This window comes from Thamnophis sirtalis, unplaced genomic scaffold, assembly GCF_051295495.1.
Source record: "Thamnophis sirtalis isolate CommonGarterSnake01/CBP01778 unplaced genomic scaffold, rThaSir2_p1.2 scaffold_4, whole genome shotgun sequence".
Taxonomy (NCBI): Eukaryota; Metazoa; Chordata; class Lepidosauria; order Squamata; family Natricidae; genus Thamnophis; species Thamnophis sirtalis.
In genome coordinates this window covers 7877823-7903808 of record NW_028261384.1, presented here as the reverse complement: position 1 = coordinate 7903808, position 25986 = coordinate 7877823, and the positions used below count along the sequence as shown (strand labels likewise).

The following is a 25986-nucleotide window of genomic DNA, read 5'->3' as shown; positions in this document are numbered from 1 at the left end:
TTTGTTAGATGTTGGCAAACCTTATGTTTAGAAAAGAGAAATATGAGCAAGCCATAAGTCTTTACCGGAATGTTTTGGAGAAAAATGCTGGTATGTATTTATAATTTAATCAAAGCACTTATATGTTTCTTTTAGACCTTAAATGGGATTACTGAAGTAGGTTACAAAACAAATTAAAAAATTATCAAACTAAATAATTCCTTTGCAGTGTATCTATGTTACCAAGAATTTAACTGTGAAAAGTATTGAAAAAAAATATTTTTGCTAAAAGTATAAACTTGTGATTTAGATAACTTTCCAGTTATGGAGAACTTGATTGATTTGCTGAGAAGAAGCGGTAAACTTGATGAAGCAACACCCTTTTTCGAACTAGCCAAAAAAAAATCAATTCGAACACCTTTGGAACCTGGCTATAATTATTGCATGGGGCTCTATTATTGGTAAGTCATACAGAATGATATTTATGAAAATCAAAGATTTGGTACACCTAAATATGATGTTCATTACTCAAAATGATAAAATCCCTTGTGTATAAGAAAGAAATAATTGAAGATGGAGTTGTAATTCATTCTAATGCTACAGAAGAAAAGGAATTGGTGTTCCTCCAACTTTTGCAAATTTCCTGTTTGTATAAAAATACAACAACATACACATGTCATAGGTAAAGGTAAAGGTTCCCCTTGCACGTATGTGCCAGTTGTTCCCAACTCTAGGGGGGGTAGTACTCATCTCTGTTTCAAAGCTGAAGAGCCAGCACTGTCCAAAGACATCTCTGTGGTCATGTGGCTGGCATGACTAAACTCCGAAGGCGCATGGAACGCTGTTACCTTTCCACCAAAGGTGGTGCCTATTTTTCTACTTGCATTTTTACATGCTTTCGAACTGCTAGGTTGGCAGAAGCTGAGATAAGTAACAGGAGCTCACTCCGTTACACAGTGCTAGGGATTCGAACTGCCGACCTTTCTGGTTGACAAGCTCAGCATCTTAGCCACTAAGATAATGCAATGGAGATGATGCAAGGTGGCGTGTGTGTGTGTGTGTGTGTGTGTGTGTGTGTGTGTGTGTGTGTGTGTGTGTCCGTCCATCACCGTTAGAGGGCATCTCTCATCATGTATCCCATTTCTCTCCTTATGTCCGTAGCTGAGTGGCAAGGGATTTTATCTACCATGTGTATGTCTGTATATATAAACTACTATTAATTGTCTAAAGACTCTGTGTCCTATGTGCTCTGTTTTGCTCCTGGGTTTATTTCATAATAATAATCACGCTGCCAAAATTGACAATATTGATACCTATAAACCCTCCCGCTTCCATCTAGTTTCATAATGAAAATAACATAGACTATGATCCTAGTTTGATATGTTCCTCAAGCCCTTTCTTTAAAATCTTTAAAATCTTAAAATGAATTCTTGTTCCTTATCAAGTGTGACTGTTAGACCTGCTCTATAACTATGGGTCAAACAGTGAAGGAAGCTGTCAGGGGATGGCGCAGTAGGTTTCCAAATGGAATCAGAGACACTGACACAAACTTGTAGTTTTATATACATACATACATACATATGTATATCTATATTTACAGCAAACTAAACAGTGGGGCAAATAGGAGGATTATCTAGTAAATCATTTCACGGCAGGAACATCATGAGATAAATCACAAGGCACATATAGAAGAAAAAAGGCGGGACAAAAGGGAAACTCCCCCTCCACATCCATAGCAACCAATCACAGCGCAGTTTGCCTCATGCAGGAGCCAGCTCTCTCCCATCAGTCAACCACAAGCATGTGTTCTGGCTCACAACCCCACTGCTCCAGCTGTTAAATTTAAATCTCTTAACAGAAGCACATCTGAGTATCTTTAATAACATTTGGACTCATCTAGGTAGCTGAGTTAAAATGCTTCCCAGCAGTCCTTGAATCACTAGAAAACTGCTGGCATAAAATGTGCAGTTAGGATTGCCATTACCAGGCACCAAAGGGGAGGAGGGGGATTCCTGATGCTCTTGCTCACAAGGCATTCTTCATGCCTGTGACATGGCAGCAAAGCTAGTCTTGAATGCAAGTTTAGCATTCTTTCCAAAGAGCATTCTACCCAGGTTAAAAAAATCAGTTTAACTGATAGGTCACAGATGCAGAGGAAAATATGAGGGAACAATTAATAATGAACAAATTGAAACAATTGGCTGAGTGACTGAGGAGTTCAGTGCAATCCAATTACTATGTGGCTGGCAGCACCTGGGAATAGCCAATGGAAGACCATGGAAAAATAAATTATACATGATTGCCCCCATGTATAATAAGAGTCGCCACAATGGTAGTTAGTACAGAATGTCCTGGGTTTATGACCACAGTTGAGCTCCAAATTTATATTGCTAAGTGAGACAATAAATTGAATTTAACCCACTTTTTTTGCCACAGTTGTTATATGAATCACTCCAGTTAGTAGCACAGTTAAGTGAATCTGTCTTCCACATCGACTTTGCTTATCAGAAAGTCATAAAAGGGAATTACATGACTCCGGGACAAAGCAACTGTCATAAATACACACTTAATGCCTGAATTTTGATCATGAGACCATGAGGATGTTTTTCAATGGTGAAAAACAGTCATCGGCCCCTTTTTTCAGTGCCATTCTAACTTCGAACAGTCACTAAACAAACTGGCAAGTCAAGGATTTCCTTTAGTAACAAAATTGGAACAGAGTGGAAAAAACTAATATATTAATTAAAGAATTGGGCCAGTCACTCACAACTCAGTCTAATTCTGAGGGCTACTTTTGAAGGGGGCGGGAATAATACAATATATTACTTGAACTCATCAATGAAAGGCAGAATGTAAATCTCATTAATCAATAATAAAACTATGGCACCCAACTCTCAAAGGCAGACATAGACAACTGCTGTCTGTAAAACAACTATAGAAACTGCAGCTGCATTAGATTGGTCGGGGCTGTGGTAATAGTTATAAATGCCTTTTCAGACAGAATAAAAATAAAAACAGTAAAACTAATGGCCAGACAAAGCCACCTGTTACAACAACAACAAAAAGCAACAGAAAACCTGCACTCAGTGATGCAGAACTAGCCCCATATCACTGGCAAAATCCTAGTCTCTTTCTGGTTTAAATCAACCTCCTATATCTTCAAAGGGAAAAAAAATACTAAATCTAATTTAAGAAGAAGTTTAATAAGAACAGACAAGTGCCATGAAAAGCTTCAAGTTATAATGTGGACAGATGTCTCTCTTGATCTCTTGGTAACTTTAGAGGAAGAAACATCGCCACAGCAGCTTAAAGGGCTGATACCTGCTGAACAACACCCCCCCCCCCCAATTCCTGACCATGTTAGCAACTATACCAGGCAGTAATAATGAACAACATGGTTTGGGGAGAAGGAAGAAAACACGAAAGTTTTTAAAACTGGAGCAACTGCCTCTACTGTGGGCTGGGCTGGTATAAGGGAAACATCATAAGAACATGGCAGAAAAAAATGTACTTACTGGGGCATATTTACTTCAGATTAGGGGGAAGTGAGGAAGAACTGTATTGTCTCCTCAGTTTTAAAGTGAATGAGGTTCTTTGCTGTCTTATGTGTTGTAGTAAGAATATTTTCAGAATTTGATCTTTTCAATTTTTAAATAGATTTTAGATGTATAATTTCTTTTTGTCTAGATAACATTATCTTTATTTCTCTTCCACATCCGTAGAAATCTCAGACTCTTTTAGACTCATCAATCCAACAGATTAAAGTTAATCTAAGACTAATTAGTCTCTGGACTTCACTGGACTCTGTTTTGAATTAAGTCTATGATAGTATGAAACCAAATGTTTGAATATATTATTATTTTTATTAGCAAGATTGATCATTTTAAAGTTGCTGTACTCAGGGGTGGATTGCTGCTGGCGTTACTGCTGGTTCAGTTCATGCACACTGTGCATACGCAGAACATTAAAAAAAGGACAAAAAACATGCCGGCAGCAGTGAACAGGCAACCGGTTCGGAAGCCTGGGTTGCTGTTGGTTCTATGACCAGGCCAGTTTACTTGCACCAGTGCGAACTGGTAGCAACCCACCTCTGGTTTTACTGCCTGTACTTTTTAAAAACTTTATTTCCCTAAACAGGCATATGTGGCAACCTAATCAGGCTTTGAAGTACTTCAACAAGGCTCGTAAAGATAGTGATTGGGGCCAGAAAGCCCTTAGCTATATGATCCTGATATGTCTCAACCCTGACAATGAGATAGTAGGCGGAGAGACTTTTGAGAATCAAAACACTACAGATGCCAGGTAAAGGAAAAGCTCCTTAATAAAATATGAAGCTCATAATTTTTTTAAATTGATCTTTTTGTAATTTTTTTTTCACTTATCCTCTAAATGGGCCTGAAAAACAGGATTATGCCATTCGTAGACAAAGAAAAAATATTTTTGTTCATATTGCAGTGTTTTATTATCCCATAATTGCCTTTGATCCTCAGGTGCTATTTATTCCATGAAATTTACAGGGTGACATAATTACTTTATCCTATCCAGTTGTAGTTTTTCCAGTATTTTAATAATAAAATAATTGTTGTACTATTGTGTGTAATTTGATTACAGTGGGTGCAAACTTAATTAACAACAAGCAAATAAATCAGTAAGTAAGCAAGCAAGCAGAACCTGTCTTATAGCAAATATAATTAGTGTAGTATAGAATTCGATAGCAAGCCAAATTGCTTCAGATCTGACAGTCTTGCTGTATCCATCAGCAACTCGTTGAATGAACCGTGCTTACACCTGCACAAATCACCACACAGGCTTAGGAAGATACACATTTACATTCAGGAGGCATTATGGAGGCAAAAATAGGCACATTGATGCTGGATCATTGCTTTGATCAGATCTGATTACTGTATGCTGCTCTTCTCTACAGTTATGTCTACAGATTTTTCAAACCTCTGCTGAAGTGGACAAAATCTATTTGAGATTTTATGCACGCATAACCTTCTATGTGTAAAATCTCATTTATTTTATCTATGGGCAAAATTCTGTTCACCTTTTAACAGACATTCCAATGTAATAGACACCACAGTCAATTAAATCCAAGCTTTGCGGTTATATTACTGAGTTTAAAAGGCAGTAAATCAGTAATCTTTTCTTTAATGTTGTCCAGTACTTGAGTAATTTAGGAAACATAAATACTTTCTTTTTGACAGTAACGTTAAGGAGAAAAAAGAATCTGAACAGCATGGGATACGCACAGCTGAGAAGCTACTTAAGGAGTTTTATCCTCACTCGCAGGAAGGCCAGAATCAAGTGGAAATGTTGCAGAGCTACTGTTTAATGGCCACAAAAGAAAAACACAATGTGGAGAAGGCTCTGAAAGTATTTATAGAAATGGCACAAAATGAGGTAGATAATAAAAAGTATTTGAAATTCAAAATGATACCTATCAGCAGAAACTTTGTAAAGGCATTGGAAAGCCCCTAAAAGCTAACTCTCCTTAAAATGTTTAGATTTTTTTTCAGAGTAATATCAACAGAAGTAGAAATACAGATCAATTTGTCAAATGCTGTCTACTATCTCACTCTATATTGAAATATACTTTTAATCTAGAAAAAAGCTATTCCTTAAGAGGCATTCAATGACGGGAAATGCTCTTTGCACATGCCCAGTTTAGTTTTCCTTGTTTCTTTTCATAATAGGCTTTTTTAAAAATTGGCATAGCCAGAGCTGGAAAGAAGATAATGAAAAATGACTGGTGTAAGTTGGAGGGGAGTCTACAGTATCTACAAAATACCTCTCCTACCTAGGATGAAGTGTAGATTATATGACCTTATATATTAATGTGGGCTTTTCAGTAGAGCCTGTCGTAAATAACAGTGAATAGCTTGAGAAAAAGCTTATCCCATTTGGCTTTATCTTTCTCTGATCTGATCTTATCCCATTTGTCCTCCCCCCCTTGTCCCCCCCCTCCCGGCCTTTGATGGCAGGATGCCAGTGAGGCACCAAGGCAAAGATGGCAGACTTGACATTTGTATGTGTGCTTGTTTATTATCTTAAAGCGTAAGATATAAATACATATGTAGATACATAAATATATATGTCAGGTCTGCCATCTTCAGCTTGGTCCCTGGCTGGCATTCTGCCATCAAAGGCCAGGAGGGAGGGGGCATTATTTTTTACAAATAACTCAAGATGAGAGACATACAAAAAAGCTTAGCCCTGCTGCTCTCTATTATCATCTCAATAAAGGTAAAGAAACAAACCTTTTAAGAATATGAAGTAACTCTTAAAATCTAAATTTCTCCACAATTTTTAAAACCAGAGAGACAATGCCCCTGCCATTCTGGCAATGGCTCAAGCCTACATGCTGCTTAAACATACAGCTAAAGCCCGGACCCAGCTAAAGCGCCTGATCAAAGTGAATTGGTCTCTGCCAGATGCTGATGTGTTAGAAAAAGCTTGGCTGCTGTTGTCTGATATTTACTGCACCTCTGGGAAGTATGATCTTGCCACTGAACAAGTGAAGCGCTGCTTACGATACAATAAGGTAAGAAGATGTAAACCCATTGCAGTGGAAGAATAAATTTTCACAGGGCTGGGTTTTGAATAGGAAGCCTCCTAGACCTAACTTTATTATCAAACCTTGTGGATTCCTGACTCTGAAAGCTTTCTTTTCTTGACTAAACGACTCTTCTTCCCTGAGATTTCCCAAATAATTAAGAATGTAGTATTTTGTTGCTATATGGTCCATTTCTAAAAAATAGGAAGTTTCAAAAATATTTATTGTAATTAATGCTATGCTATGCCACTCAAGGTGGTTGACAAAATTAAGTACTGTATCAACATTTTGGTATAGTCCTATACCAACACTATCTGATGAACTGTCTCTTGCCAGCCACATCTACCTATCAGAGCGGGGAGGCAGGGAATGTTGCTGGTCCCATCCCTGAGAGAGATACACCTGGTGAGACCCAGAAGAAGGGCCTTCTCCATGGTGATTCCCTCTTTCTAGAACATCATCCCTCCCAGAGATTAGAACGGCTCCCACTCTAATTCTCTTCTGGAAGGCACTGAAGACCTGGCTCTGCCAGGGGGCCTGGGGAATGCAGAGCAAGATGGAACCCATTAAATGGCTCGTGTGATCTGTTATCGGCGGGGTGGGTGGGAGTTGGAGGGTGATTTTGTTATATTGTATTATATTAATTTATTTGATTCTTTAGTTTTAAATATGGTTTGATATTATGTAAGCCGCCTTAAATTGCCATGGGCAAACAGGTGGCAATATTAAATAAATAAATAAATAAATAAATAAATAAATAAATAAATAAATAAATAGTTGCCTATGAATTTACTTTTTGAAAGGAGATACAAGAAGTAAATCAAGTATTTAATCACATGAAACATCATTAACACGTCATATCAGAGTGCCAATCAGATTTATAATAATATCATTAATATTATAGAATTCCCCTACACTTAACTTCTTTGTTTCTTTTTCCAATTCTGTCAGAATTTTAACTGTTACGTAATACTCACCTGTGATATCCAATCATTCCAGCATCATTTGCAAATTAGAGCATTACTGCCCCCGAGGTAAACTGTAAATATGAGGGGGTGGAAGGCATGATAAGTTATCTCTCCAGGGAGAAAATAATGCCTTAAATATAGGGCAAATTCATGTAAATGTGAATTGCACAAATCCTTGTTAAACAGAATTTGTGGATTTGTATCATAAAATCATAGGGCTGGAAGGGATTTGGAGGTCTTTTAGTCCAGCCTCTGGCACAGTCCTTATATCATTGTGGATAAATGGCTATCCAATCTTTTCTAGAAAACATCTAGTAATGGAGCACCCACAGCTACAGGAGGCAAGTTGTTTTCTAATTGTTCCTATTGTCAATCTTTAGCAACTTGTAGGGAGTTACATAGATTTGCAGTTAGAATAATGTAATATGCATGGCTTTACAGCAATAAAAAATATTGTGTTTCATGCCTCTAATTTCCAATAGAAATCTTAAAACTCAAGAATTAGCTGAATGAAATCTTTGGGGTGCGTGGAACAACTTGACCCTCTCAAATTCATAACAACCCAAATTCAGTTTGAAGAAACATCAATAGATTTACAGGCTGTTTGTTAAAATATTCATTAGGCCCAAAAGGTGGTTGCTGTTTAATAAAAAATGCATGTAAAAAATAGTCCATTGCTGTTCTTTAATAGTGGGTAGTTTATTGTAATTATTAGATCTCTGTGGAAATCCTGGAAGCGGTATTATTTACAAATCAGAATTTTCAAAAGCATCTATTTTACACATTCAATTTTATTCTTTAGTCATGTGCAAAAGCTTATGAATGCTTGGGATTTATTGCTGAAAAGGAAAATGCATATAAAGATGCTGCAATGAACTATGAATTAGCTTGGCAGTATAGTAACCAAGCAAATCCTGCAGTTGGTGAGTGTTAACTTTTCAATTCAATGTGCTTAAATTCAATGGTGTAACATTTAGGACTTCTGCAATATTTTCTCTGGCATAGAATCTAGTTTTGCTATATGGTGGTAGTCCATAAGTGTCAGTCCTATCAAAAAGGACTTACTATCAGAAAACAGATAGCATCACAAGAATAAAAATTGTTAGGTAAATATTAAAAGTGTTTAATTAAACAGTAAATTTTGTTGAATAAATGGGTTTAAATGTTAGCAACCATTAAAAAGCTAATATCAAATTCTATAACTGTATAAATGTAATGTATCATAAATAAATATATGTGCTACGTATCAGTTTATGTATATTCAATTTAAAGTAGTAATAACATTCAAAGATGCAAAAAAAGTACAATAGTATGCATTATTGTGCTCATTACACTCATTGTAAGAGATAATATTTTTGCACTGTGTCATCCTATCACTTTTCTCTTTCTATAGGATTTAAACTGGCATTCAACTACCTAAAAGATAAGAAATATGTAGAAACCATAGATGTATGCCATGATGTAAGTCTCCCCAAAGCATAATTTAGTTACTAAGGGTATCTGTTGTAACGTCACATCTGCATCGTTCCACTTAAAAGTGGTTACTTCCAAACTTATGCAATTCATGGAACTGTAAATGTGATCCAGAAAGTAAAACTTCTAATTTTAATGATATAGTCCTTTTCTGCACTTCTTCTTATCTTGTTTTTAACCAAAATATATGGAGAAAAAAACTAAATATTTGAATTTAGATGCATTCTGACAGCGGCCATAATCCAGGGATTCAAACTTTTTAGCCTACCTGAATGAGTGTCCCTTTCAGAATAGGTTTTTTTGGGGGGGGGTACTTTTGCTATTTTTTTTAAAGACATTTTTGAGATTCTAACCAGATGATGTAGCACTCAACACACAAGGAGCAGCTGTATCCACTGAATCATAGTGGACATTGCAGAGCTTTTCTCCATGACTCAGATAAAGTGCCCTCTACTTGCCTCTGAGTCAGCCAAAACTGACGGGTATAAAACATGCTGTTCCCACTGTCTATCTCTGTCTTGTCTCTGCAGCCTCTGAATGGCCCTTCTTCTGGGTTACATTAATGTGTACAGGCCCTGTCAAGCAATAACAATGGATAGGCCCTCTGGCTTTGCTGCCCTCCCTCTTGGGGGTATCACCAACTGGCAGGAAACCGATTGTCAGTAACAGGACTGCTGTTTTTGTGAATGGCTTCAACAGATTGCAAGTTAGGCGATTAGTCATTTGATCTGCCAAAACCTGGTGTCCCCAAACCCACTGAATAGCTACTCTGCAGAGTGAGTGGGAAGGCTGCTTCACCTATCGCCCAGCCCCAATGATCAGCAGTCCTTCAAGCTAACCTTGGAAGAGGTTTACTACTGTTTTTGAAATAATATGAAACATAGGCTCAAAAGAGCCCCCGACAATTCTTCTGTAGCCTGTTCTGCTTTCATAGACAGTTCCTCCCCCCCTTGCCATGTTCCGGAAGTACCCCACTTTTGTGTGCACCCTGATCAGCAGGGGAGAACCATATTCCCCATAGTGAGGGAAGTAGCATCCAGACTGGATTGACTTCATCTGCTCTTTGATTGGCCTGAGCCCAACAAGACCTTTAAGCCACACCCCTGTTGCCAGGCAATCCCAGTTTCGACTCAGTCCCTCAATTTGGATGGCTGTGTCATCCTAGTGTTCCAGTAGAATTCATGAAATACTGGATTTAGTTGTCAAATTTCAGATTTAATTCGGGCTGAGTGAGTAGCTACATTATCACCAGATATCCCAGGCTGGGGTGGTGTTAATTCGCCATTAGCCCTTAGGGGTGGTGTGCAGAATAGGTCATAACTGACAGACCAACTATGGCTATTCAGTCTGGCAGCATTGAAGTTCGGCACCTCTACTTTATTTCAAAATTGGTCAGCAAGGCTATTGAGAGGAAGCTTTAAATCAGTGCAGGAGCGCTCCGTCGTCGTTCCCTTTAAAGGAACGCACACAGCAGCTCTGAGCAGCACAAGCCGCTTTTAACCATTTAACTGCCACAGCTGTCAGTTGCTTTTGGCGCAAACTGCCATTTGAAGCCAGCCCGAACCGTGATCCAAAATGGCGGCCACAAGCACCGCAGAGGACGCTGACAGGAGTCAAGTCCTCACACTTTCGGCCAATAGCCTGATGGGAAGCGCGGAGGTTTCCCCACCTGCATCTGTCACCCCAGTTGCTGCCCCCTCCAGGGGTGGGGGTTGCAAGACAAAATCCAAAACAAAGCATGTCTCCTCTCAAGCATCCAAAGTGACCAGACCTGGATCCAAATCTAAGCCCATTTCAAAGTACGAAGGACAGAGACACAAGGCACTGGAGCGCATATATAAAAAGGCCAGTAGCAAGATTGCTTCTCCTGTCTTGGGCACTGATAAGAGGCCTTCACTGGGTAATTTCCCAGGGCTCTTTTGCCTGGAGGGGCAGCAGAGGAGGACCTCTCCCTGAATGTGAGGATTCCTATTGACACCTCAGGCCTCTGGGGTTCTAACCAGGGATGGCAATCACCCACACACACTACATCTGTGCTTCCCCCGACCTTGTGGACTTTGCCGCAGACTATCCCCTCTACTTGTGCAGGAGTTATTACCAGTCAATTGCCTACCAGTCAAATTTGCATACCAAATTTCCAGCATATGATGTTCAGGGCCTTCCAGCAATGCATGGCTGCGGCTTTCCAACAGCCTCAAAATCAGCCAATAGGGGTACCTCAAACTACAGCTCCTTGGGGGCAGAGCGGTCAGGAGGAAGTTCTTCCAACCTCTCCTGCCTCATCACAGGAAGATAATGATTCTGACTAAGAGGAGGGTGAGATCAGAGAACAGAACCTTTCTGAGGACGAAGGTTTACCTCCTTCTAAGCCCTCTTTCTCTGTTTTGTTTGAGCCATCATTGTTTCTTGCTTTTCAAAAGGCCTCGGCAAAGTTCGGGGACAAGCCATCGGGGCCATTGGTGCAACCTCAGGGCATCTCGGCTGAGATTATCTTTGAGGAACAGGCTTTTGAGGCTGACATGGTGGCCACTCCAAAGTCTATGCAGGAGGCCATTCAACACCTATTGGATATTAGGGCCATCCAACTGGTGCCTCCTGAACAACAGGGTCAGGGTTATTATTCCATTCCTTTTGTAATCCCAAAAGCCTTGGGAGGCTGGAGAGCTATTCTTGACCTGAAGCGATTAAATCGATTTGTACGTTATCGGAGGTTCAAGATGCATTCACTGCATTCTATCCTAGAGGGTTTAAGACAAGGGAGATTTCCTCACCTCCATAGACCTTACGGAGGCCTATCTGCATGTACCCATAGCTCCTGAACACCAGCAGTATCTCAGGTTTTGCTACTTAGGGCACTATTGCCAGTGTCGAGCTTTACCCTTTGAGTTGTCATCTGTGCCCCGAGTCTTCACAAAGGTGATGGCGGCATTGGCAGCGTACCTAAAACCGGTGCCTATATGACTCCAATGCTATTTAGATGACCTTTTATTGCAATCGTCTTCTGTGGATGGTGCCCTAAGAGACATTACCATGTTGACCTTGAGAACATGGGTTCTCTGTCAATCTGGCTAAAAGCCATCTGCAAACAACCACACGGTTGATTCACCTAGGGGCCTTGATAGATGCAGTGTCCGGCACAGTCTTTCTGTCCCCTGAGAGGCAACAAATCTTAAGGAGCTAGCTTCCCAGGTGAGCAGGGAGCGAAGGGTGCCCCTAGCTACATTGTCCAAGCTATTAAGGTACCATGGTGTCTGCCATTGGCATTGTCCCTTGGGTGCGCCTGCATACCAGAGACCTTCAGTGGTTTCTTTTACCATTTCAGCGAAGGCTCATGAGCTGCTCCCAGATCAAAGTCATTCTACCAGCAAAGGTATCCCAATCCTTAATATGGTCACCAAGGGGGAATTCTTCAGGACTCCAGACCGTGTAAAGGTCATTATGGATGCCAGTCTCTTTGGATGGGGAGCACATCTACACATGCAGATGGACAATGGAGCCAGGTGTAACTGGCTCATAACATAAATTGGTTGGAACTCAGGGCGGTCCGCCTGGCTCTCAAACAATTTCACCATTCTGTCACTGGCAGGCATATTCTGGTCCTAATGAACAACGTAACCACCAACGCTCATATAAACAGACAGGGAGGGACCAGATCGAAGTCCCTCATGCTAGAGGCCAAAAGACTGAGCCTTTGGGCTGAAAGGAACCTACTATCTATAATGGTGGAGCACATAGCAGGGGTAGACAATGTCAGGGCCAACTGGCTCAGCCGGACCGAGGTGGACAATTCGGAGTGGCAACCACAGCCAGCAATCTTTCGGGCCATTGTGGACCTTTTTGGCCACCCGGAAGTTGACCTGTTTGCCACCCCTCTCAACACTCAGCTCCTGAGGTTCTATTCCAGTTCCCATCGTAGTACGCGGAGGGGGTGGATGCTCTCCGCTGCCAATGGCCTCAGGGTCTTCTTCATGCCTTCCCGCCTTTGCCTTTGATTCCCAGGGTAATACAGAAGATATTGCAGGAGGGGGCGGAGGTAATAATGGTTGCCCCACATTGGCCCCAGTGGTCTTGGTTTGGCGACCTCCGGTCTCTCGGTGGCCAGGCCTGGAGGATCCCTCAGGAGATGGTGTCCCTCAGCCAGGGGTCGCTGGAGCATCCAGACCCTCAGTGGCTCCAGTTGACCGCCTGGCACTTGAGCGGAGTGTCCTGAGGGCGGACAAATATTCCTCCAGGGTCTCTTCAAAATCATGGTGCATCTTATACTCCAGTGCGTCTTATAGTTTGAAAAATACAGTAATTTGGTACATTAATTGTAAATGCTTATTATTGTTTTTTACTATTAAAAATTAATTATTATTTTTCCTTCTTAAAGGTTTTGAAGGGATACCCAGATTATCCAAAAATTAAAGAGGAAATTTTGGAAAAAGCTCAAATGGCATTTAAACCTTAAAATGTGCAGGTTTACATACTTCAACATCAACATGGACATTCAACAATAAAGGTGTATTATTTGCATTATTTAAATTACCTTAATTGTCAAAGTGGCTTCTTGATAAGCAATTCAGCAAAATAACACATATGTTCCAGTTCAGTTTCAGATTTTTTGGTTGTGTGTGTTTCTCTCATTTCACATAGACCTCACTACAGATTCTGAATAAAGATTTAACATCTATGAGACTAGGCTGCGATTTCTTTTTGTGTCCACAAGGTGGTGGTGTCACTTCACTGCACAAAAAATGTGGTCTGCTAAAATTAGATCAAAACAAATATTAATATAGCTCTTCATTTGAAACAGTGCTTCACATGATTACATGCTACAGCAGTGCATTTTCTTCATTTGTGATGTACTGGAGAAATCTTAGAACTGGGTTACTAATGATTCATCACAGCATTGCTTCCAAATTTCATTCCAGATCCCATGCTTGAAATGATGTGACAACTCTTCATAGTCAAACATGTTGTTGCTATTCAAAATATTTACTTCCAAAGGATATCTTCGGGACATTTCAGACTGGATCTTTTTTTTAAAATAGAAGCAGTGCAGATTGATGAGGCTCAATGAAATGTTCCTGCTGAATTTTCTCCAGACTGAGATTCTTCGCCATCAGTTACCATATTTATTAGAGACAGGAGTAATGGGAGAGAGAATCCATTCACCCACCGAAAGGCTAAGGATGGGTTGAACCCCTGCAGCTTTCCTCCAATGAAGGAATAGTCCTCAACATACAACAACAGTTCATTTAGTGACCAAAGTTACAACTACTGAAAAAAATTACGGTTGGTTTCCACACTTGTGATGGTTGCTGCAGACCCATGGTCACGTGATCAAGATTCAGATGCTTGACAACTGACACGTATTTATGACGGTTGCATTGTCTCATGGTCAAGGGATTACCTTTTGTGACTTGCTGACAAGTAAAGTCAATGGAGAAGCCAGATTCACTTAACGTCTGTGTTACTAACTTAACAACAGCAGTGATTCACTTCAAAACTATGGCAAGAAAAGTTGCAAAATGGGGCAAAAATGTCTCACATAGCAACGTAAATGTTGGGCTTAGTTGTGGTTGTAAGTCAAGGACTACTAGTAATTTATGGAAGAGATCTGTGTGCTTGTTGTACAAATGAATTATACATTGGCTGGGTCCAGATGATTTCTAACTTGTTTTAAATAGTTCTCTGTGCCACCATCATGGCTTAACGGTTTAGTTCACGTATAACATTAAACTGACATTGTTCTGAATTGATGGTTTAGCATCCTGCTTGAACAGTTTGAGGTGATGCCTTCTGAAGATCAGGTCTCTTAGCACCCACAGAAACCAGTGAGAACACCTTGGTCCAGTTGACTCCCCATCTCTATCATCATCTGAAGGCAACCTTAGGCCACACCTGAGCCATCCAAGGAACCCACTAACATGAGTATATAAAAATTCCTACCATTCCCTGAATGTAGGAAAGGAGGTTTACATCCATCAAAATCTTCACAACAGAGCCCTTCTGGGACAATTATTTTGTACCCATGGCACTTGTGTTCCCCAAGGAACCATAGCTTTCAATCTATTCAGGTGGTTCTGTTTCATTGTCTTACTCCAGCACATTCAACCTACCAGTGGACAAGGCCAGCCCTTCCTTTATCTGGTGCAGAGCAGGACATCACCTTGAAGGTCTTCTGGTCCAACCCCCTGCTCAACTGGAAACCACCATTTCAGACAGATGGCTGCCCAGTCTCTTTAAAAACCGCCAGTTGATGAAGCACCCACAACTTATATAGGGAAGCTTCTGTTCCACTGTTTAATTGTTCTCACTTTCAGGAAACTTCTCACTTGTAAGTTGCTTGCCTTCTTGGTTAGTTTCCATCCATTGCTACCTGTGGTCCTTTGGAGAATAGATTGACACATACACACAGACTTTTCCCTTGCGACAGACCCTCAAAAGAAGAAGGGATTTCTTTGGACAGGGTTTTCCAACAAACTCTGCTGCAGAAGGTTGGGCGTGGCTACAGTTCAGCTGGGAGTTGGCCAGCACATTACCAGGGCAACGCTCAAGCAAATAGGACCTGTTCCTATGGAAACTTAAAGCAAAGAAAGACATATTGGAGGCAAGAACGAGTTAAGGCTCTGAGGTGTGCCTAATACGGCTCCTGTATTACTTTACTACCTGCTTGACACAGAAGTTCTAAAGTTATCTCCAGGCCAGCCAGACAAAGTTGCCTTATTTTGCAACACAGTTCATTAATTATTTTATAATTGAATATAGGTAGAGTACAGGGTAGTAGACTTTGTTTTGCAACCGTTCATTTAGCGAACATTCAGTTACATAAAAGTGATATTGAGCAGTCCTCACACAACTGTTGCAGCATCCACACAATCATTTGATCAAAATTTGGATGCTTGGCAGCAGGCGTGTTTATGACAACTGCAACATTCTGGGGTCATGTGATTCCCCCATTTGCAATCTTCTCAGCCAGCTTCCAACAAGCAAAGTGAGCAGGGGAAGTCAGATTTGCTTAATGACCACATGTTTCACTTAGCCACAGTGATTCATTTAACAACCATGTCAAAAAAAAGTCATAGAATCGAGCATAACTCAACATCCGCCTTTTTTAGTATTGTAAAATCTATTCCCAATTATGGTCATAAGTTCAGGACTATCTAGTAGTATCCTATTTACTACACATTTAAATGTTATTTGCACAGATGCTGTTCTATTCTAGTTTTGAACCTTTCCTTTAAAACCACATGACCAGACTCAATTTTACAAGGTTTTTCTGTGGCAGTCATTAAGCAAATGAAGTAGTCATTAAGTGAGTCCTGTGGTCATTAAGTAAAGGCATTATTTGCTATGGACCCGTGTTTCCAAGAAACTGGAAGTAAATGTCAGTTTCCAGCAAAAGCATCATGAATCACAGTCATGTGACTGCAGGGTGCCGAAATGGCATAAATGCTGACTAGTTGCGAAATGCCCAAAGTCGAGTCATGTGACCACAGGGGAGCAGACATCAGCTTTTTTTTTTAAGTCCAGGTCATAAGTTCTACTTCTGGGCTCATAAACTGAGCACTACCTGTACACGAATGAAGGCGAATATACATGCCCCATATAATGTTGCACGATCCAATCTGGGTCAATCGCTGGGACCAGAGGTTTACTCTTCCAAGCTTTTGAACTCGTGTTGGTGCCCATCCTCTGAGGACTTCTCTCTTGCAGAAGGTGGACTTTGAGCTATTGCATATGTGTTATTTATTTTGCATCAATTGTGCAGCTACTAAGATTGTTGGACAGGCAGATATAAAGACAGTTTGAGGGAGGGGTCAAATGCATCATCAGTCTCGAATCCCTTTGCCCCCACAAGAAACCTTCAGTCCATAAGAAACCTTGAATTCCGTTGATTCTTATCTACTGTCGATTTGCCCTTGACCGCTAGCAGTTCAGATTCTTGCGGAGAGCTTGCAATAAACCTTTATATTCATTTGAACTGCTTTCCTGATTTCTTGTGCCTGGCACTTGGGCTTAATTTAAACAAAGAAAGCTGAGGAAGCATCCCTAGGGCCTTTTTATTGCCTTCTAAGATGCAGTGAGCAATCTTGAGGAGATGCAGACAATCCAACCGATTCCCCAGAAGACAAGCTCAGGATTCAAAAAGATCTTGATAGATTTGAACAATGGGCCCTATACAACAAAATGAATTTTAATGTGGAGAAAAGCAAAGTTTTACATTTAGGCAGGACAAATCAAAGGTGTAAGTACAGATTAGGTGAGACCTGACTCAAAAACTAACTGTGAGAGAGACCTTGGAATCCTAGTGGATGATAGCCTGAATATGAGCCAGCAGTGTGCAGCAGAAGCCACAAAAAAACCCTAATACAATCCTGGGTTGTATAAACAGAGAGACAGAACCAAAATCACCTGAAGTATTAATACCACTTTATAAAGCCTTAGTAAGACTACCCCTAGAATACTACATCCAGTTTTGGTCACCATACTACAAAAAAGATGTTGAGACCTTGGAAAAAGTGTAAAGAAAAACAAGATAATCAAAGGCCTGGAGACTAAAACATGAAGAATGCCTGCAGGATTTAAGTTTGGCTAGTCTAGAGAAAAGAAGAAACACGATAGCAGTATTCCAGTATTTGAGAGGTTGCCACAAAGAAGAAGGTGTCAAATTGTTTTCCAAAGCATCAGAACACAAGGCAAGAAACAATGGATGGAAACTATTGAAGGGGGAAAAGCAACATGGAATTAAGGAGCAACGTCCTGACAGCGACAACCAGTGGAACAACTTGCTTCTAGAAACTATTCACTCCATCACTGGAGGTTTTTAAGAAAAGAGACTGGGCAGTCACTTGTCTGAAGTGATACAGGTTCTCCTGCTTGAGCAGGGAGCTGGACTAGAAGACCTCCAAGGTCCCTTCCAACACTATTCTATTCTATTCTACAACCCTGAAAACTCAAGATTTAGTTTCTTGGAAAGCAAAACGAAGAGAGGGCAGATTGATGTAATGTAAAAAATAATAATAACAGTAAAGCTAAATAAAATATAAACTAAAGAGCATAATAAATAAAATATCAAAATAACTCAGCACCTTAGCAAGAGTAGCCCTCAAAAAAACCCCACCCCTAATTGCTTTGGATAGTGAGATGGGCAGCATATAAATGTAATAAATAAAAGCGGAAAATGGTTCATTTCAGATCCAATCGTGCAGAGCCACAGGCAAACGTGCCTGTTTCGCTTCCCTGGAATAACTTTGGACACAGTGACCAACTGACCACCACTCTTCCAGGGTGTAAAATCAGGTGGCAACCTCCGCTCCTCCTTGTCCTTTTGCAGGCTGCCAAATCTGGTTCTGCTTGGCATTTAAAATGAGATGTGGGCCATTGCCTCCCTACAACAAATGTGTTCAGTTTGCCTTTAGGAAAAAGCAGGCTGGAATTTAATCTCAGGAGAAGTGGGGAGGGGTGTCTTCTCCCCCTCCCTCCTTCAGGCTGGGAATAAACTTGAGGAGCTGTGTATTTGGCGGGGCCACCTACGAGTTTCTATGTGCCATCAATCTCACAAGACCTGAATGCTGCCGTTCTGTGAATTGTCTGAAGGCGCCAGGAAGTTTTAGACTCTTAAAAAAAAAAAAAAAAGATGATGAAGAAAAAGAAAGCTTTGTTGACAAGGGTGCAGGCAGGTTGTTCCCAGGCTGGGCCACCCAGAATATTTTCAGCCGCTGGGTTGCTTTCAAGAAGCATCATCCTTCTTGTCAGAACACCGAGGAAGCAGGAATTGTGTGCAACTCTGAACACTTCCCTCTTTGCCCAAAGCGAATCCATAATAAAAACCATCAAATAACACAGCTGGGCCCTTTGAGAGCTGAAAAATGATCTTCCAGGCTGAGACGACTACGTTGCCCAAGGTGATTTGTTCTTTTCCCAGATAATTTTAGCATCTACTATTATGCCCAATTCTTCTCCTAAGGCTTGCATTTATTTAGAGGTGATGGCTAGTAATTGTAAGTGGGGGTCTAAAGGGGTGGCCTTGTACCTCATTAGCCTCCAAACAGATACACCTTTGGGCACAAATGTGTCCAGACCACATCTGCACTGCAAAAAAAAAAAACCTCAATTTTTTCCTCTATCTTTTTGCTGCTGTCTAACAATGTTCTGGAATTGTATAACACAGATATAAGAGCCCAAACAACAGCAAGAGAAAATCTGAAAACTTGCTAGGCCTGCATCCTCACCATGCTACTTCTGCCTGCTTTCTCCTTTTGCAAATGGGATCTTTATCTTTTCTTCAGGCTACACGGAAATCTAAGCATTATATCAGTGTTTTTTGGCAAAAAAGATAGTTGGGTTTCCCAGAATTCCCCAGCCAGCCACATATTTTTAAATCCACATATCTTATAGCTGACAAGGCTGAGAAACACTGCATTATACAGTTCCTGAGTGCCTAACTAATTGAACAGAGTGCGGGATTATTTGCTAAACATAATATCATCCTTTTTATTGCTGATCTTCTCTTCTCTAAGCACTCGATGTCTTCGCTTGTGGCTTTTTGACAACATCCCTTCTGCAGCGAATAGAGGTAGTCCTCCACTTACGACCAGAATTGAGCCCAACATTTTATGTTGCTAAGTGAGAAATTTGTGAAGTGAGTTTTGCCCCATTGTACAACTTTTCTTGCCACATTTGTTAAGTGAATCACTGCAGTTGTTAAGTTAGCCACAGCGTTGTTAGATGAACCTTAATGTTAGGTCACAAAAAGGGATCACATGACCCCGGGACACTGCAATTGTCATAAATGTGAATCAGCTGCCACATGTCTAACTTTTGATCATGTCACCATGGGGATGCTACATGGCCGTAAGTGTGAAAAACAGTCACAAGTCACTTTTTTCAATTCCGTCGAAACTTTGAACGGCGACTAAGTTAACTGTTGTAAGTCAAGAATTACCTGTAGCCAAGTTTGGCTCTTTTTGAAGTTTTAAGGTGAAGTTTTAAGCTAAAACTTCAAAAAGAGCCAGACTTTATTAGCTGCAGATGGGTGCTGCAAAATTCACACTTGGAGAATGTTGGGCAATATTGCAAACGACATCCCAGAAGGGATGTTATCAAAAAGCCACAAGTGGAGACACCAATTGCTTAGAGCAGACAAGATCAGCAATTAAAAGGGTAATGTTGTGTTCAGCAAATAATCCTGCACTCTCGCAGTTCAATTAGCTAGGCACTTAGGCATTGTGTAATATAGTGTTGGCGAACCTTTTCAGCACCGAGTGCCGAAGTGGGAGCGCGCTGGGGAGTGAATGCCAGAAACTGGAAGAGCAGCTCCCCAGCATGCATGTATGCGCCGGGAAGCTGTGCTTCCAGTTTCTGGCATGCATGTGCATGTGAAGACCAGCTGGCCAGCATGCATGCACGCACTGGAACCCAAAAGAACAACAGGAGACGCTGGCTGGCGTGCCCAGAGGCGGCTCTACATGCCACTTCCAGTGCGTGCATGCATGCTGGCCAGCTGGTCTTCACATGCACATGCATGCCAACAGGAGACGCTGGCTGGCGTGCCCAGAGGCGGCTCTACATGCCACTTCTGGCCCACGTGTCATAGGTTCACCATCACTGGTATCACTACTAGGTTTGGGTTGCATTGGGTCTGTAGTCACCAGCTCATCTTGGATAATTGTTCTTAAGGGAATTTTGCTAGTCCTGGTTTACTTTTCTTTAGGGATTGTGAGATGCTTTGGCCAAACTAAAGTCCCACTTACGGAATGGGTTAGGAAAATTTAGCCAAGTGTTTTCTAAACACATATATTTGTTTAAATATTTTATTTAGCAGCCAAGGAATGCTTGAAAGAGAGCTGTGAAATAATTAACTTCTTTAGATAGAGGCTTGAAGTTTTGCTCTGCTTTGTCTTGCTTTGGATAAAATTCTTTTTATCAATTAAATAGACCTATCAGTTTAACTCACTGGTTGCTCTTTAAACCCTTCGTCCGCTCAGTTAAAAAGCAGGAAACCAGGCCACCAAAAGTTTACCATTTTACAAAGAGCTTTTTGGCAACATGTTCTGGAGGGTCTGAGCCCCATGAAATTTCAGACTCACACTGAACACTGCTGAGCTAGATGAAACTTACAGGTAGTTCTCGACATAAAACAATTCATTTAGAAAACAGTTGATTTATGACTGTTTTTCACATTTACAACTATTGCCGCCTCCCCACGGTCATGTGATTAAAGTTCACATACTTGGCAACTGGCAGGTATTTATGATAGTTCATGTGATCCCATTTTGTGACCTTCTGATAAGCAAAGGCAATGGGGAAGCTCAAATCCCTATACCATTCCCAACAAATGGCTGTCCAGACTTTTCTTAAAAATCCTCCAGTACTGGAGCACCCACAACTTCTGGAGGGAAGAAGTTACATTGGTTAATTGTCCTCACTGTCAGAAAGTTTCTCCTTAATTCCAGGTTGCTTCGCTCCTTGATTAGTTTCCACCCATTGCTTCTTGTCCTGCTTTCTGGTGCTTTGGAGAATAGCCTGATTCCCTCTTCTTTGGGGCAGCCCCTGAGATCTTGGAAGATTGCTATCCTTTCTCCCCTAATCCTTCTTTTCATTAAAGTAGACCTACCCAGTTCCTGCAACCGTTCTTCATATGTTTTAGCCTCCAGTCCCCTAATCCTCTTTGTTGCTCTTCTCTGCACTCTTTCTAGAGTCCCAAAAAATTTTTTTATGTCATGGTGAGCAAAACTGGATGAAGTTAATCTGTAGTTAGTCCATAGCTGAACTGCTGGCAAGGAAGCTGTCACCAAAAATGGGATTTAATGAACAAGTGCAGTTTTTTTGGCAGCAAAACAGACGTGGTTGGCCTCTGCCTCATCTTGGAATTTATTTATTTACTTTCTAGCCCAGCTTCCTGCAAGGTCAGATCCCGCTTAGTTTCAGAGCCAGGCAAAGTCCAGTCTCTCTCCCTCTCTCTCCCTCCCTCCCTCTCTCTGATGCCACAGGAGCAGTAACAGTTTCATATTAACAAAACAGAGGCACTAAAAGTGGAGGCAAAATTTAATAATCAGAACTGAAAATGCCATGTTTCCCACCCAAGGGGATTTTCCAGGAAATGGCAAATATAAGATTTAGTGACTTGCCTCTCAAACCATCACAAAACAATTTAGTGACTGAGTTCATAGCACATTGAATCACCAGCTCACCTGGTGTACAAACCTAATTTGACAGGCACTTTCAAAGAGAGCCCGGACGGCAAGGGGTGGGACTAGAAGACCTCCAAGGCCCCTTCCAATTCTGTTATTCTGCTCATAGTCCAGTCTATGATGTGAATTTGCCCACTAAAACAGTTTGCTTCACGTCATAGCATTTTAAATTTCCCCTATTCGTTTTTCTTATTTTTCTTTTTCTTTCTTTCTCTCTCTCTCTCTCTCTCTCTGTTAGAGAGGGGAACCCCTTCCCCACGGCAAATTAGAAAAGAAAGAAATAGCAACCACTACATTCAAAGTTGAGGGGGACCGAGAGGCATGATTACTGGCCAGCATGCATTTGATATTCCCCAGCCCAGACACCCCTGTTCAATAGACGATTGAGAAGAATTACAACACAAAAAAAGTATATTTTCATTATTTTTTTTTAATTGAAAGGATAATAAAAAAAAATTCTTCATATTGCTTCAACAAAATGAGAGACAGCAATCTGCTGGGATAATGCTTTTTTTTTTTTTTGGTTTGGTTTTTATACAGCAAATGAAAAGGAAAAATAAAATCTGTACCTTTAAGCAACATGAACTTAATATATACACAGAAAAAAAAATCCCAAAAAACAAAGGCAGAGCAGTTTAAACCAAATAACTTCCATCAATTTATTGGGTAATTAAATATTATGTCAATAAAGACCCAGATTTAGCTTAGGGTTGTTTTTTTTTTTAAAGAACAATGGGTCTGAACCAAAAACCTTTTACATAATTTGCAGAAAGAGGAAATATGCATTTATTTACAAATCAGTGCATACAGAGGTGAGGATTGGTGCCAAAACAAATTGAATAAATTAAAGCAAGCGAGAAACATGAGGGCAGGACAAGACTTCTGTGTCCATTACCCAATCAACATTCAATGGAAAACGAAGCTGTTTTCTAGAAAAATATGCCAAGAAAATAGGAATGTTCTAAAAGTGATTGCATTAGTGCCAAAATAGTACATATAAACAGTACCCAGAAAGGGGAGGGGGACTTATAAAGTAATAATTAATCAATATAAATTGGTATTTTTTTAAAAAAAATCCCATCAATTAAATAAAAAATAGAGGAAACTATAATATCCACAAAATACTTTTAAAAAGAAAAAAGCTGCCCACAGCAGGATTATGCCGCATTATTTCTGTAGACATTTTATTCTGCCACCATTTGTTAATTGTTTCTTTGCATAGACCAGATGGGGGCCAGCTGTCTTCACAAAAGCTTCCAACTCAGGAAGAAATTGGGGCCCTTTGTAAATTATTGAAGGTCAAAGGGCAAGGTCGAACAGCTCAGACAATGAAAAGACCAAAATGTGTTGTTTTTTTTCCCCCTCCTGCACACCACCAATTTCCCAGACCGTAAATGCACCCTCCTGGGCAACCCCTAACCCATAAAGCCAACTATCCTAAATCATATCTCCCCTAAGAAGTCATATCAAATTATTTCCCGTTCCCTTTTCTTGAATTGCAGCAACCTTCTCATTTTACAGTATAGTAGGCTAGGGAAGATAACAATGCACAAACGTGCAAAACTTTAGCCCCGGTATGTGTCCTAACCGAATTTGGAAATAAGTTATCGTCAGAGGATATGTCGGATACAATTCCCGCAAAGTCAAGATGGCAGCCATGACAGGAGATGAGAGCTTCATCTCTGATTCTTTTGTGGGTCCAAAATTTCACGATGGTACCCCAGCAGTGCAATTGAAGCGCTCTCTGGATTTTATGGATGCCATTTTCAACTTCCGGGACCATATCTATGTCTCTTAAAGTTTTCAAGTTTAAGAAACGCTGATTTAGATGGGTTCCCTCATAATTTCAATAATGCAATACTTCCCTTTTATTCTAATTCATGTAAATTGGCTTATTATAAAAAGTATCTTGTTCTCCTGGCTTGGCCAATGCAAAAAAACAACAACAATCCAGTGTTTTTTCTCCACTTCCAACCAACTCTGAACATTAGAGCTACAAGTGGCCATGATTGCTGCCAAGGACTGTTTTCATGTTCTTTTAGAAGACTAAAACTATCATCCATCATCAAGTTGCAAGAGGACTCCCGAGCCCTCCAAATACTGGTCTGTGGCTATCCCAATCTGTCACCCCAATTCAAGCAACGAGAACTACAGCTTCTTGGGAATTAGATGGATCTCTGCCTTGTCCTCTCCCACAAGAGATATCCAAAATTTCTAAAAAGACGTAACACGTTTCTCTTCTTCATTCTCCTGACAAGGCTGTAAAATGTTCACACCTCTCCAAACTAGATGGGCATCCATAATGACAAATAAGGTATTTTCTATCAAGGTTCCATGGCCAAATCCTTAGATAATTAAATAAATAACAATAACAATAATTTATAACACAACGTAAACTCTCTCTCTTTTTTGTTAAATAGTTCATAGGTTTTGTTCCTCTCTCTTAATAGTTTAGAGTTTGATAAATTTGTCATATTTAACTACCAGTCTTATCAAGTACAAAACTGTAGAAATCGGGGGGGGGGGTGTTTCCCCCTCCTTAAATAGTAGCAAGACGCTGCTCTTTCATAATACAATGCATGAACTCTGCAGTTGAAAGGCTGCTGACAGCAGTCACTTTCAGCTGTATTGCAACATTTAGAACAGTGCTTCTCAACTACTATACACTGTGTAGTTTCAATTCCCAGAATTCTTCCGCCAGCCATGGCTGGCTGGGAAATTCTGGAACCTGAAGTGTTGAGAAACACGGATTTAGAAGGCTTCCATTCCCACCTTTCAAGGCTCAATTTCTTTGCTAAGCAATGGCTACGATTCCAAAACAATTGCACAGCAGTTATATCCATCACAAATATTTCAAAATTCTGCTGATCTCCAGCAAAAATAGCCCCCTTTACTGCATGTGCCCTACTTTGTCCAAATATTTGAAGTAGGTAGCAAATAATATATTTTTCCAAATTTGGATCCAAAACCTCTAGGCTGCATCTGCATTAACAAAGCAAAACATCTTTGGAATCAATTCCATACACTCCGGAAAACAAGGTTAGGAATCACCAGAAAAAAAGGTAGAAGGGAAAGAGACAAAAAGCATGTTTGGGGGCGACCTGTTAAACCTTCCGAGACCTTTCCCCTCACCCTCCCATGGCCAGATTCTTAAATTCTTCCTAGAGGAATCCAAGATTGTGGAATAGGATTTCAAAACCCATAGTGTAGATATGTGAGGAAGGGAAAGAGGGAGGGAGGAAGGAATTAAAGAGGGGAGGGAGAGGGGAGAGCAGGAAGGAATCCTGCCTCCCTAATTCCCTTCTTCATTGTTGCAAAGGGTTATGGAGGGAGGGAGGGAGGGGTTAGGGAGAGTGGGAAGGAAGCTCCCTTCCTTTCCGCTCTCCCCTCCTCCTTAATTCTTGCAAGGAGGGAGGAAGAGAGGAAAGGAGGGAGGGAGGGAGGGGTTAGGGAGAGTGGGAGGGGAGCTTCCTTCCTTTCCGCTCTCCCCCTCTCCTTAATTCTTGCAAGGAGGGAGGAAGAGAGGAAAGGAGGGAGGGAGGGAGGGAGGGGTTAGGGAGAGTGGGAGGGGAGCTCCCTTCCTTTCCGCTCTCCCCCCCTCCTTAATTCTTGCAAGGAGGGAGGAAGAGAGGAAAGGAGGGAGGGAGGGAGGGAGGGGTTAGGGAGAGTGGGAGGGAAGCTTCCTTCCTTTACGCTCTCCCCCCCTCCTTAATTCTTGCAAGGAGGGAGGAAGAGAGGAAAGTAGGGAGGGAGGGAGGGGTTAGGGAGAGTGGGAGGGAAGCTTCCTTCCTTTACGCTCTCCCCCCCTCCTTAATTCTTGCAAGGAGGG

The 25986-nt window shown here is 40.9% G+C and overlaps 1 protein-coding gene across 1 annotated transcript in view; it reads left to right on the top strand.

Annotated features, from left to right (window-relative positions):
* TTC21A (tetratricopeptide repeat domain 21A) overlaps positions 1-13651 on the top strand; it is a 46556-nt gene extending 32905 nt beyond the window's left edge. Inside the window, exons 18-25 of the mRNA XM_087712236.1 lie at positions 9-90; positions 290-440; positions 4117-4281; positions 5187-5382; positions 6299-6523; positions 8306-8426; positions 8897-8964; positions 13349-13651. Coding sequence (XP_087568362.1) covers positions 9-90; positions 290-440; positions 4117-4281; positions 5187-5382; positions 6299-6523; positions 8306-8426; positions 8897-8964; positions 13349-13426 — 1086 coding nt within the window. The 3' untranslated portion in view covers positions 13427-13651. The remainder of the gene's footprint in view (positions 1-8; positions 91-289; positions 441-4116; positions 4282-5186; positions 5383-6298; positions 6524-8305; positions 8427-8896; positions 8965-13348) is intronic.
* The last annotated feature ends 12335 nt before the right edge of the window (positions 13652-25986 follow it).